Source organism: Periophthalmus magnuspinnatus, chromosome 19 (genome assembly GCF_009829125.3).
Source record: "Periophthalmus magnuspinnatus isolate fPerMag1 chromosome 19, fPerMag1.2.pri, whole genome shotgun sequence".
Taxonomy (NCBI): Eukaryota; Metazoa; Chordata; class Actinopteri; order Gobiiformes; family Gobiidae; genus Periophthalmus; species Periophthalmus magnuspinnatus.
Window position 1 is genome coordinate 13,122,355 of NC_047144.1, and position 12,194 is coordinate 13,134,548.

The 12,194-nt window shown below is 37.9% G+C and overlaps 1 protein-coding gene across 4 annotated transcripts in view; it reads left to right on the plus strand.

Moving 5' to 3' along the window:
* The window catches only part of tanc2b (tetratricopeptide repeat, ankyrin repeat and coiled-coil containing 2b), a 221,175-nt gene that overhangs the window by 156,217 nt on the left and 52,764 nt on the right, over positions 1–12,194 (plus strand). For all 4 annotated transcript variants that reach the window (XM_033984198.2, XM_033984199.2, XM_055229420.1 and 1 more), the window contains 2 exons: positions 26–209; positions 2,849–3,097. In XM_033984198.2, coding sequence (XP_033840089.1) covers positions 26–209; positions 2,849–3,097 — 433 coding nt within the window. The remainder of the gene's footprint in view (positions 1–25; positions 210–2,848; positions 3,098–12,194) is intronic.

The window sequence follows — 12,194 nt, forward strand, 5'->3', positions numbered from 1 at the left end:
GTAATGATATTTTTGTCTTCTTCAGGGCCAGAACCAGAGGATCAGCCCGTGCTCCACCCTAACCAGCAGCACAGCGTCGCCCCCCGCAGGCAGCCCCTGCTCCACCCTGCCGCCCACCATGCCGGGCCAGGCGGGCACCAGGGACTGCGCCTATGGAGGAGTCACCAGCCCCACCTCCACTTTAGAAAGTAGAGACAGCGGCATCATCGGTATGTCTGTTATTATATCATAAACAACGTCCTGAAGAGGTTGGGAAATAGTTTAACTTTTAATTCCATAAACCTGACCTGTGTCCCAGATGCAAGGTTAACGTGTTCAAATCAAATAGCTCTTACTGGACTTGTTGTTGTAATGTTATAATTTGAAATTTTGATTCTCAAGGTTATTATTCCATCAGAAAGTCTCATGTAAGTCTCTCATTTCATTTGCCAGTTGCTGTTTAAACCTAAAAGTTCTTTCTCTGATCTGAATCTAGAGGTTCTGAACTTTCACATGTGGTGTGGCCTGTCCATATATTGAGAATGTGTGACAATTACATTTTAGTATGCATAACTTAGGGAAATGACCATCAAACACTGGATTATTATATTTCTTATTGCCTGTTTAAGACCAGGATGTCGACCAAGAACAAATATCAAGATACTGTGAACAAAATGTATTTCTGAGGTGTTCATTTCTCTAACACTCCAAAATATCACCTATTATGATTTGGCTGAAAGTTGAAGTGCTAACATTGATCTGAGTTGTAAATTTACCCTAAAGGAAGTGACTTTTGTAGTATATAGTGCTATAGTTCTGACCTTTCATGTAAAAATGACTGTGACGTCTTTCCTGTGGGTTGCCAGATAAGGACATTTTCCTGCATCCTCAGATTCAGTGTCCTACAACACTCCTGTACTGGGGGCAGTTGAGGTGAAAATACCTTCACAGGGAGTTACAATTTGCTATGATGCTTGTTTGTTTGCCAAATATGCAAATTTAAGTCCCACAAAGCCCACAGTTAATTTTCTAATCATAATTTGTAATTGCAAAGGTCAGAAGTTAATCAAGTACAAAAATAGTTGTAACTAAATACAAATAAACATGTCAAAGTCATTTTCGTCATTAATTTTGAAGAAAAGGTTTTGGATGTTTGGGCTGCTCAGGCAGGTAGATCTGAAATGCAAGAGGCCTGACATTTAAAGCTTCTGACATCGATAGGGAACACGCCTGCGGTTCTGTTGTGCCCTGTATAAAACCCTATGCTCTGCCACTCTAATACAGTTTATATTATAGTTATTACTTTGGCTTGGAATACCATGCCCATTATATGTCTGTTATTTGTTCAAATTGAAAGTTGAAAGCAGAGTTTAAAGGGCTCATATTACGCTATTATCTGATGTTATTATCTATGTTATCATGTTGTTTCCTCATCACAAACAGACCTGGAATTGTGTTTTGTTTCATTTACGCATGATTAATACACAACCCTGCATGTTTAGGTGGAGTTTTTCTCTTAACCAGAAAACTCTTGGTTCCACCTTGTGATGTCATGTGGTCATACAAGAAGTGCTCCACTGTGAGTGGCAGTCTCTACTAAAGTAAAGTTAAAAGGTAGCTGCTAACTTGAAAACTACCTCAAGGTTACCCAAACGTTTGAACGAAACAAAACACAACTCCGGGTATTTTTTTTTGAGGAGGTAACAACATTCTAACATGGCTTGATGCTCACAAGAGTCAATTCTGCGTAATGTATAGGACCTTTAAAGTAGAAATCTGGTTAAAAATTGTATGTGCTACCAAGAATTCTACTACCCCAACCCACAGTCTTTTACACTGGGGCACATTTAGAGTCATTTTCAGAGGAACAATAAATGCTCAAAAGTAAATGTATATCTATAATATCCACTTCCTAGAACTACTGTACATATGACTAGAATATAATAGAAAAGGTGTTTTAGATTTTTGTAGTAGTAGTAGTAGTATTCAAATTATCTAATATCGTTGAAGTGCAAACAATTTCATTGTAATAGTATATATATTTACATTTATGTAGTATTTATTTGGAACCCAGAAAGTATTCAATTTGTCAAATTTTCTTCACACTTATTTCAAGGAATCGTAAGACCGTACTTGTAGTTGTTAGGGACATAATTCAAATAATAATCGTGCGTATTTGAGGCAGTAATAATTGTAGCAGTTTCAGATGGTAGTAGGTTTGATTAGTCCAGACCAGTGGTGGAAGTACTCAATTTCATTAAGTAAAAGTACAGGAACAAAAAAAAAAAACTAAAGTAAAAGTCTCACATGAAAAAAATCAACTTAAGAAAAAAATATTAAAGTACCTGTTTAAAAATGTACTTAAAGAGTAAAAGGTTTTTTGCAGGTTTTGAGGTCTTATAAGGCTTCAAATGTAGTGATTTATGCTGAAGTTATTTTAACAGAAACCACTGAATCAGCAATTTTTTGTAGCTGTTTTTATTTGTACATTTTTATTGCTCAAATTATGTTAAATTGAACCCTCAGCCTTTTCAGCAGGTCTCGAGCAATCATAAAAAAATACTTTTACTTTTCAGTCCAGTTAAAAAATGTTGTGGGGTAGAAAGTAGAAATACCTGCAAAAATGAAGTGAAGTAAAAGTAAAAAGTATCCACTGAAAAATCTACTCAAGTAAAGTACAGATACCACAAATTTGTACATAGGTATAGTAGTAGGTATAATATAGTAGATACATTACTACTTTTACTTTGTTACATTGCACTGGTCCAGACACAAAATATAAAAAAATACACTCATACTCATTGTTCAATTGCCATATTTTGAAATGTTGATGTATTTTAACTTTAACTTTCATTATCTCGTCTTACAGCTACTTTGACCAGCTACTCGGAGAACATGGAGCGCGGAGGGAAGTACGGCGAGGGCTCAAGGGGGAATCTGAAACTTTGGCAGTCGCAGAAATCAGGCATGGACTCGTATTTGTACCGAGTGGACGAGAATATGACCGCCTCCACCTACAGCCTCAACAAAATCCCCGAACGAAACCTAGAGAGCATGTCCTCCCACTCCGCCCACTCCATCCCCCTGTACCTTATGCCCCGCCCCAACTCTGTGGCCGGTGAGTCCCCTCCTTTCTCTTTGCCTTTCTCTTCCTTCGTTGCACATGATAACACATTTGATGAACTTTAATGGCGCTGTACCGATGTTAGGGCTGGGCGATATGGCCAGAAATAAGCAACTTTTTTATGTTGTCTCGATTTTCACTTTGATTTTGTCTTTTCAAAATCAAAATAAAAATGTCTTTCGTTATTCATTTCCTGAAATAAAATCAACCTTAAATGAAAGACTTTGATGGCCCTGTATCTGTGCTAGGGCTGAGTGATGTGGCAAAAAAATCTTATTTCAGTTTTCAATTAGATTTTATTTTGTATTTTCAACAAATAAAACAGACATTAAATGAAATACAGGGTTTGATGGCCCTGTACCTGTGCGATATGGCAAAAAATCTCATTCAATTTAGTTTTATTTTGTCTTTTCAAAAACGTAAATAAAAATGGATTTCAGTATTGATTTGAATAATATCTACAAAACTTGAATGCCATATGTTTGATTTAGTATTTATTATAAACGATATACTCAATACTCAAATTTTGCAGTACTTTCATGATATTATGAATATTTCGATAATCTGTTCACCTGTATGCGCTGATCATAGTAATGTAGGCAGTTTCACATTACTTTTACTTCTGTCTCCTTCCAAATTTCGAACCACTATTTCCGCTGTACACTGGATGTCACTTAATCATTTTAAAAGTGTAATTATAACACAGCTCTTAAATGTCACTGATTATAGTGAAAACTGGGAAAATTACACCCATAGCTCTTTCTGTCAAATTACCTTAAAAAAAACCCTCCTACTTTAAATTAGGAATAAATTAATTTTGAAGAATGAGAGGAAGAACTCCGCAATAACTAAAGTTTAAATAAAGTTCTCATTTAGGGAAACAGGCTTGCATCGTCAGGTTGTGTATATTTACCAAGCATTTAGTGAAACTCTTGCTCTCCATCTGCTACGGCTTGAGACTAAACAAAACAGTCTGGAAGAGCAGGAACAATTGGAAAAATCTGACATTTTGTTTAGCTGAAAAAAAAAGCATTGTTTTGGTTGTGTAAAAATAAAAGATTCCCCAAAGTAAGTGTAAATATATTCAAAAAATGGCAGTTACGTAACGCTGTGGCGGGCTAATAGCTTTGATTGTGTTATTGTTCATCACCAGACCGCAGTGAGCCCTATTATCCACTTGTCCCACTCCTACTCACAAGCTGTATATATAGACCGCAATGCATTTCTCACTAAATCCTGTAATATGCCAGACAGGGTTTTGTCGCTTCACAGATCGTTATATTGGTCATCTGTCTGACACTCCAGACCAGCGGTTCGCCAACGGGAACGATTTTCTCTGCATATTTTGTTGATTTTATTCTAGTCCTGCTAATGTGTGGGGTTATCTGTGTTTTAGATTTATTTTAGCCGTTGTTTAAAGGTCCTATATTACACAAAATGGATTCTTATGAGCTTTAAGCTGTGTTATAACGTCATTACCTCCTCAAAAACATACCTGGAGTCGTGTTTTGTTTCATTCACACATGTTTGAGTAACACTTTATTGTTAGTTTATCTACATCTGCAAAGCTCAAAATGCTCTGTTCCACCTTGTGATGTCATGAAGAGCCAGTTTTCAAGTTATCAGCTCCGTTTATCTTTAGTTTAGTAGAGTTTAAGAGCGTGATAGAAATGATCCACATGATTCTAGAAACGGTGTGTGTTTAAAAGTTTAAAAACACAGTGGAGCACTTCCTGTATCACCACATGACATCACAAGGTAGAATAGAGTGTTTTCAGTTTGACACAAGAACTCAGCCTAAATCTGCAGGGTTTGTGTGTTGAACATGTGTGAATGAAACAAAACAAAATGCCAGATGTTTGTGATGAGGAAACAACATTATAACATAGATTTAAAAATAGCAAAATATAGGCTCTTTAACCTCTGTAAATTATTGTTCTGACTCTCATGTTTTGAACGATAGGTTGATGCAGTATTTATTGTGACAGGCCTTTTAAAACTCATTAAGTCTTAGTTCAGTTAAGGTGAGTCCTATCTCGCCTTGAGATTAGTTCGGGTTTTGGGTTTGGTTGAAGGGATGTTGTTTTTGGCCTGGCTACCTGGTTTCATCCTATTTGACATGTTAATTATAGATTTGGCTTGAGTTCGTACTGTTTTAAGTTCAACATGTCCTAGTCCTGTTTTTGTTCATGTACAGTCCTGCATTAGTCCTAAATTTGTCCTTGTTTATTCTATATATTGTCATGGTTATGCTCCCATTCCTCATTCTAGCCAATAATAATCTTAATCTTATTTTTATTGCAGTATGAATCACCATTGATTGAAAATCCCAATTGAAATGATCAGAATCGTGAAATAAATGGCAAAACCTGTACAAAGTCTATACAATATAAAACATATTTTCTATGGTGTCTTATCATAAATACAACCTGCTAACCCTGTAATCAGACCTCTACATATTATTCATCACATATTAGTTAATACCCAGACATGCCTAAAATATTCACTCTGAACTAAACCATCGCCAACGACCATAGACTGTATAAAGAAGTGGTGTGAAGGAGCGGGCGCTTAGCAACGCTGTCTATCAATCCTGTTGCTAACGCTACTAAGAGCGACCTCAAGGAAAGAATACTCCGGATTTGTCTGTTATTATTGTTCTTATCTTGATTTCCAGACACAATAGCGAAATAAAAATGTCAGGATCATGTAGAGCAGGTCATTACAAACATTTTAAGACCAAAATGACGAGACTCACTGCAGCAGTTACAGAGAGAGGAACGACAATTTCTCAATGTAAAATGAATTGGAGCCAGAGTCGATGGAGCCGGAAGCGCACCCATGCTCACCCATGTGGAATGTGCAGGCTAGCTCGTTAGCTATGTTTATTTATATATACAGTCTATAGCAACAACATACTGAATCAATAATCACAATTCTTTAAAGATACTATATTATGTAAAACTGACTATTGTGAGTTTTAAACCATGTTATAATGTTGTCACGTCCTCAAAAACATACCTGGAGTTGTGTTTTGTTTCATTCACACATGATTGCGTAACCCTTTATCATTAGCCTGTCTACGTCTCCAAAGCTCAAAATGCTCTGCTCCACCTTGTGATGTCATGAAGAGGCAGTTTTCAACAGCCACTTTTTGCCAATCTCTGCTGAACAAAAGGTAATTCCAGGACTGAAATCATCCAAATGATTCTAGTGAAGGAGTATGGAGTTTAAAAACACAGTGGAGCACTTCCTGTATTACTGCATGACATCACAAGGTGGAACAGGGTGTTTTTCTGTTTGAGAGAAGAACTCAGGTTAAATATGCAGGGTTTGTGCGTTAAACATGTGTGAATGAACCAAAACGCAACTCCAGGTATACAACATAGATCAGAAAATAGTGTAATATGGGCCCTTTTAAATCGCAAATAGATTTTTCCAAAACCTCCAGCCCGACTAGAGACAGTTAGGACCTCGTCTTTATTCTAGTCATGTCCATCTGTTTTACACTCCAGTCTGGCAACCCACCCTAGACTCCGCTCTCCTTCGAAAATGTACACCTTAAAAGACTCTGAGCTATTCTTTAAGCTTGAGAGAATGGGGGAAAAAAGCCCGATTTTGGATTTTTCGTTGTATTTGTTAGCAACCGCGCTCCCATATTGATAAAACGTGTAGGACTTCTCTAATCTCTGCCTCTCCCTCTCCACACAGAGCTGTTAGATGGTGCAGGGATGGGGATCGGGATTGGCTGGTTTTCGCAGCAGCAGTGGAACATCAAAGCCCCAGGCATTAACCGTTTCTATCCCCCCAGAGTGACGGAGAGAGCAGCTTTGAAGTGAAAAAAAAGAGAGGAGGAGAGAGAGAGGGAGGGGTACAGAGAGGAAGGAAGGAAGCTGAAGGAGGGGAGATGTGGGGTGAGGGAGAGAGATATGTAGGAAGAGAAGAGGGAGGGAAAGAGAGGGGGTGGACGGGGATGTGGGGTGAGAGAGAGAAGAGGGAAGGGAAAAGATATAAGGAGGAAGAGCGAGATGGAGGTGGGTGAGAGCAATGAAGGGAGATGGAAAAGTGAAAGGTAGAAAGGGAGACAGACAGGGAGAGAAAATGATCAGGAGAAAAAAAGAGGGAAAGAGAGACAGGGAGGGGTAGAGAGAGGAAGAGAAGGCTGAAGGAGGGGAGATGTAGGGAGAGGAAGAAGGAGGGAAAGAGAGGGAGTAGACGGGGATGTGGGGTGAGAAAGAGAGGGAGAGAAGAGGGAAGGGAAAATATATAAGGACGAAGAGCGAGTGGAAGTGGGTGAGAGCAATGAAGGAAGCAAGAAAGAGTGAGATGGATGGATTGAGAGAGGAACAGTGAAAGGTAGAGAGGGAGAAAGACAGGGAAAGAAAATGATAGCGGGAGGAGAGGAGCAGAAGGTGGGATAGAAAGAGGAAGAGAGATAGTGATGGAGAATGATATGGAGAGGGGAGAGATGAATAGCGATAAGGGGGAAAGAGAACGGGTGTGAGAGAGAGATGGGGAAAGAACGGTAGAGAGAGGAAGAGAGAAAGATAGAGGGGAGAAGAAGAAAGAGGAAAAGATAGAGGGCATGCAAGAAAGAGAGAGAAAGAGGAAGGAGATAGAAAGATAGTGAGAGACAGGAGAAGAGGAAAAAAGGGAGAGAAATGAAAAGAGAAAATGGAGAAAGAGTGTGAGGAGAAAGGGAGAGCTAGATGGAGATGGGGAAAAAGAGAGGGTGTGGAAGAGAACACTGGAGAAAAAGAGGGAGGGAGAGATAGATGAGGGAATGCAGAGCAGAGGGTGACCAGGGAAAAACGATGTGGAGGAAATGAAGTGTGATGATGCGTTCAGTGGTTTCAGGAGTTGTAAAGGGAGTGGTTCACTTTGTATGCAATTTATATTATTAAGTCATGTTCAGTCTGTCAGTCTGTCATTAAGTTGAACCGTTGAGCATTACTGTAGTTTCAATGTAAAATATATGCTCTTATTGGAAGTATATGGGAAAATGGTAAACCCAAACCTTCAATAAATAAAATAAATACACTGTACTACCACAACTCCTACTCTAACTGTAAGAAAGGCCTACCCACAAATGTTGTTTAGACACATGCATAACCCTTTTAATATCTGGATGACCCATATTAACTCTAATAAAAGTTCACACGCATTACCCAACTAGAATAACAATTTCCAACCGCACATGAAGGCACCACCACTTCTCCCTAATGAGGCATAGCACCACAGGAGGAGGAAGCTAGGACTACTGCTACCCACCAAACCTGCTTGTTAGGCAACACTGAATAAAATATAAACATAAGAAATCGTAAATACCTGAGCTGGTTTTAAAAGGTCTAATTGAGTAACTAATATTAAGTGTTGCCTCATTGCGACTCACAGTACAGATATCTTGTATAAGCAGCTGTTGAGGTCAAAATATGTCTGCTGTGTACTGTCTGCATTGTATTGTCTGAGAAACAGGAAGTGCACAGTTAGCCTGCTTGTTGTTAGCTTTAACGTGACAGCAAAAACCCCAGACTGGTCTCGGAAAGTTGTTATAAGCTCTTATAAACTCATCATGGTGAATAGTAAGGATTAGGCTTATCAACATACTTTTTTTTTGCAACCGTGGGGAGATTTTGGGGTATTTTTGTTGTAATATGATAAGATTTGAACTGTGGGGGGTTGAATAAGTCCCTTTTATGGTTAATTATTGGTACATTCTGCTGTTTATTTGTTGCAGCTCATGTCTTTTAATGAAACAGTCTATTTAAAAAGGTGTACTGCATATCTTGCATTATTTTGATCTTAATTAGTGGCATAAAGTGGTTTCAATATTATCGTTTATCATGATATTTCTGTGTTGCAATACATCGTGCATGAAATTTTGTTAGCGCGACAGTAGCATGTCTAGGAAGGATGTTCAGAACACATAAAATAAGTGATGACTAATTGTTAAACTCTTACTTATTTTAAAGTAATCCAAACCACAAGATATTCTGTAAATTAAGATAAGAGGCGGCCTCAGATTTTTTCAATTTTCACGGAGGACAAGACTTATTGATTTTTCACTTACTCTCCTTATTTTTTAACTTGCTTTGGACTGAAGCCAGGGCCCAGACTATGGCCAGGTGCAAGTAATGCTTTTGGGGTCATTTGTGAAGAAAACAGAAGATCTACTGAACAGTAATGCAGACCTAATACTTAAGACCTAATAGCAAAACGTGTAAATGGTTACTCAGTTAAAGCCACAGTGTGTAACTTTTTCGCCTAAAAAATTAGACTGAAATCAAAGCATGTTACTCACCGAGAATAACATGCGTCTTTACTCTGAGTGGGCTTACATCTCTACAAACCGGACTCGTTTTAGACCTGGAGGAGGTCGGTGGTGCTCCTCCTTCTTGTTACCATGGAAATATTGTTCCTTTGGTGATAATGTTCCACAGTATCGTATAAAACGTATCAATCTCTATGGAGTATGTTTAAGTACATTTAACTTTCTATTTCCATGGAAAGTTACATAGTGTACCTTGGACTACACCTTAAACATATTTCACTGGTGTTTATTGATTTACAAATTAAGGTCTGGTCAAGAAAATATGAAAGCAGCCAGTTTTAAATTTGAAAATAAACATCTTACTTGGGTCTTAACAATTTGTATTTTATGTCACAGTTTGTCCGACAGGCCGCTCACTCCTCCTCCCTCACTACTTCCTTCCATCAGTTCATCATTTGTCATTTCCCCTGCTCTGGAAAACCGTGCTGCCACCTTCTCTGCTGCAGTTAGCTTTTGTTTACACCATTTTTCTCACTCCATTCTGACTTCTACCGTTTTCCCCTTTTTATTCCAACATGATGCAGCCTTAGCGCATTGGCACAGAAACAGTGAAAGTGATCCCCCAGCAGCCTGGTGCATTGCAGATAGAGACGATGAGCCAGAGATGCCAGTGTTCAGATTCAAATACAGTTAAACAATACAAACTCTGGGCTTCAGCGGTCCATTAGTCACTCACACAGGCCTGAGTCATTGTCCTTTGTGGATTGTTGCTCCCTCTCTCCTCTTTTGGCCCATTCGGATGAACCAGCTGACCAGATTTGAGTGCGCCACACACACATACTCAAATTGGCTGTTTCAAATGCTAAAACTTTGTACCCACAGGACAAAGTAAGTGTAAACGAACATAATTAGCTTAGTGCAAAGTCACATCTCTTTAGTTAGTATAGTCGTTCACAGATCTCACACCAAGCCAACAGTGTATAGCAGTATTTAAAGGAGACGTATTGTTCTTGTGTCTGTTATATAGTTATAATCTATGACACCTGTGGATTAGAGATGAGGTAATAAAAAAATATATTGTTCATCGTGATAAAAAGTTTGTGGGACAGTTAGTCGTTCGCTCATAGCAAATTTAACTTAAATGTTATGCAGAAGTTCCATATTTACAATTGTTATAATTATTCATATCTAGAAAATGTTTAAACTGTCAGCAACATTAATAATTATCGCGATATAATCAGTGATCATTAATTGGCTGTAATAATCGTGATAACAAATTTCAATATCGCCCCATGCCTACCGTCGATCATTGTTTTAATATTATTGATATATTTTATGATATTTGGACATTTTAAATATTGATTTCAAACAACTTGATAAGAAACAAGTCCGCTGAGCTTCCAAGACGAGATCCGATGTCGCCGTAAACGTGTATCAGCGAGTAAAAAAATAAAATTGTACAACGACGTAAGCTGTATGTGTAAGCTGTGTGTTCTTATTGTTAAATCCTCTAAAGAAAATTGGGTATTCATAGGTTCCAGGCATACAGATTTCTTCCTGGTTTGACAGATTTGGCACAGCAACAATCCTCTGTTGTCATAGCAATAACACAATTCAAATCAAAATAGTCTATCTTTTGAATGGGGAAAAATCCTCACAAAATCCTTCAAATCAGAACCCCGTGAATATTGTGTTGTGCTTATTTGATCGTAACTTTTTGTTATTGTATCCTTCTCTGTGTTACTGAGGCAACTCCAGCCGAGTCGTAAAAACTACTTATTCGAGTGTGACTGCTGGTTTGTTGTGGCAGCTCCTGATGAATAAGACAGCAGACTAATTTTACATGACAACTCTAACACCAATAAAAGCTTCAGAGTTTCGTAGCATTTTTTACCATAACAGATCCATTTGTTTAAGCTAAATACATGTTATTTTACACTGTCTTATCTGTTTCTATTTCTATTCTATTTCAGATTTTAGAAATGATCTCCAAGCAAGGGTGGTTGTCCATTTCCCATTTTGTTGTTGCAAGCAGACCTATTCTGCAAAATCAACTTTTTAGAGCTTTTCACCATGTTGTAGTTGTTTCCCCTCACCATTTACTCACCCGAAGTTGTACTTAGTGATTTGTGCATGTTTGAGCACTCTGTAATTGCTTATTTTCCAGACACCATATTGCAGATCAGCCCCAATTTCCAATTTTAATTTCTTAATCAGTGATACGCGTAGGATTTGGCAGAGTTTCCTAGTCATTTCGGTAAAAAATTTAAAAAATCTGCTGCTCGTTAGCGTGATCTGCAGCTACCCAGGTGCTGACGCTTTGTTGTGATGGCGTTTACGGTGACGTCAGCTCTCACTGGACACTACAGCTTTCTAACGCAGAAGTGAAGGGACTTTCTTTTATTAAGTCGTTTTTAGATGAATATTGCATTTAGAAATGTGCAAATTATAACATAATGATCAACGGATGTCATAGATTATAGCTATAGAGCAGACACAATAGGTCTTGTTTAAAAATCCTTGGTTGAAAATTGATTGACAAAATATAGGATATGCTTCAAGTATATTTAGAAGTTCAAACAGAAACACATAGAAACCCATAAACATAAGATATCTAGCTTCTTACGTTTATATTAATTACATTTAAAAACAGCTCTACTACTCCACTATGGTGTTAAAACCCAAGGACTTGTTGGACGCTCAAATTTTGCACAGTCATTGCAGACCTTGAATGCATCTTAAATAGACAGGAAATATTATTAAAAATTTTACAGGACTGAAAAGAATAAAATTGTTAAAAGTTAATTAGCCACTAGCATT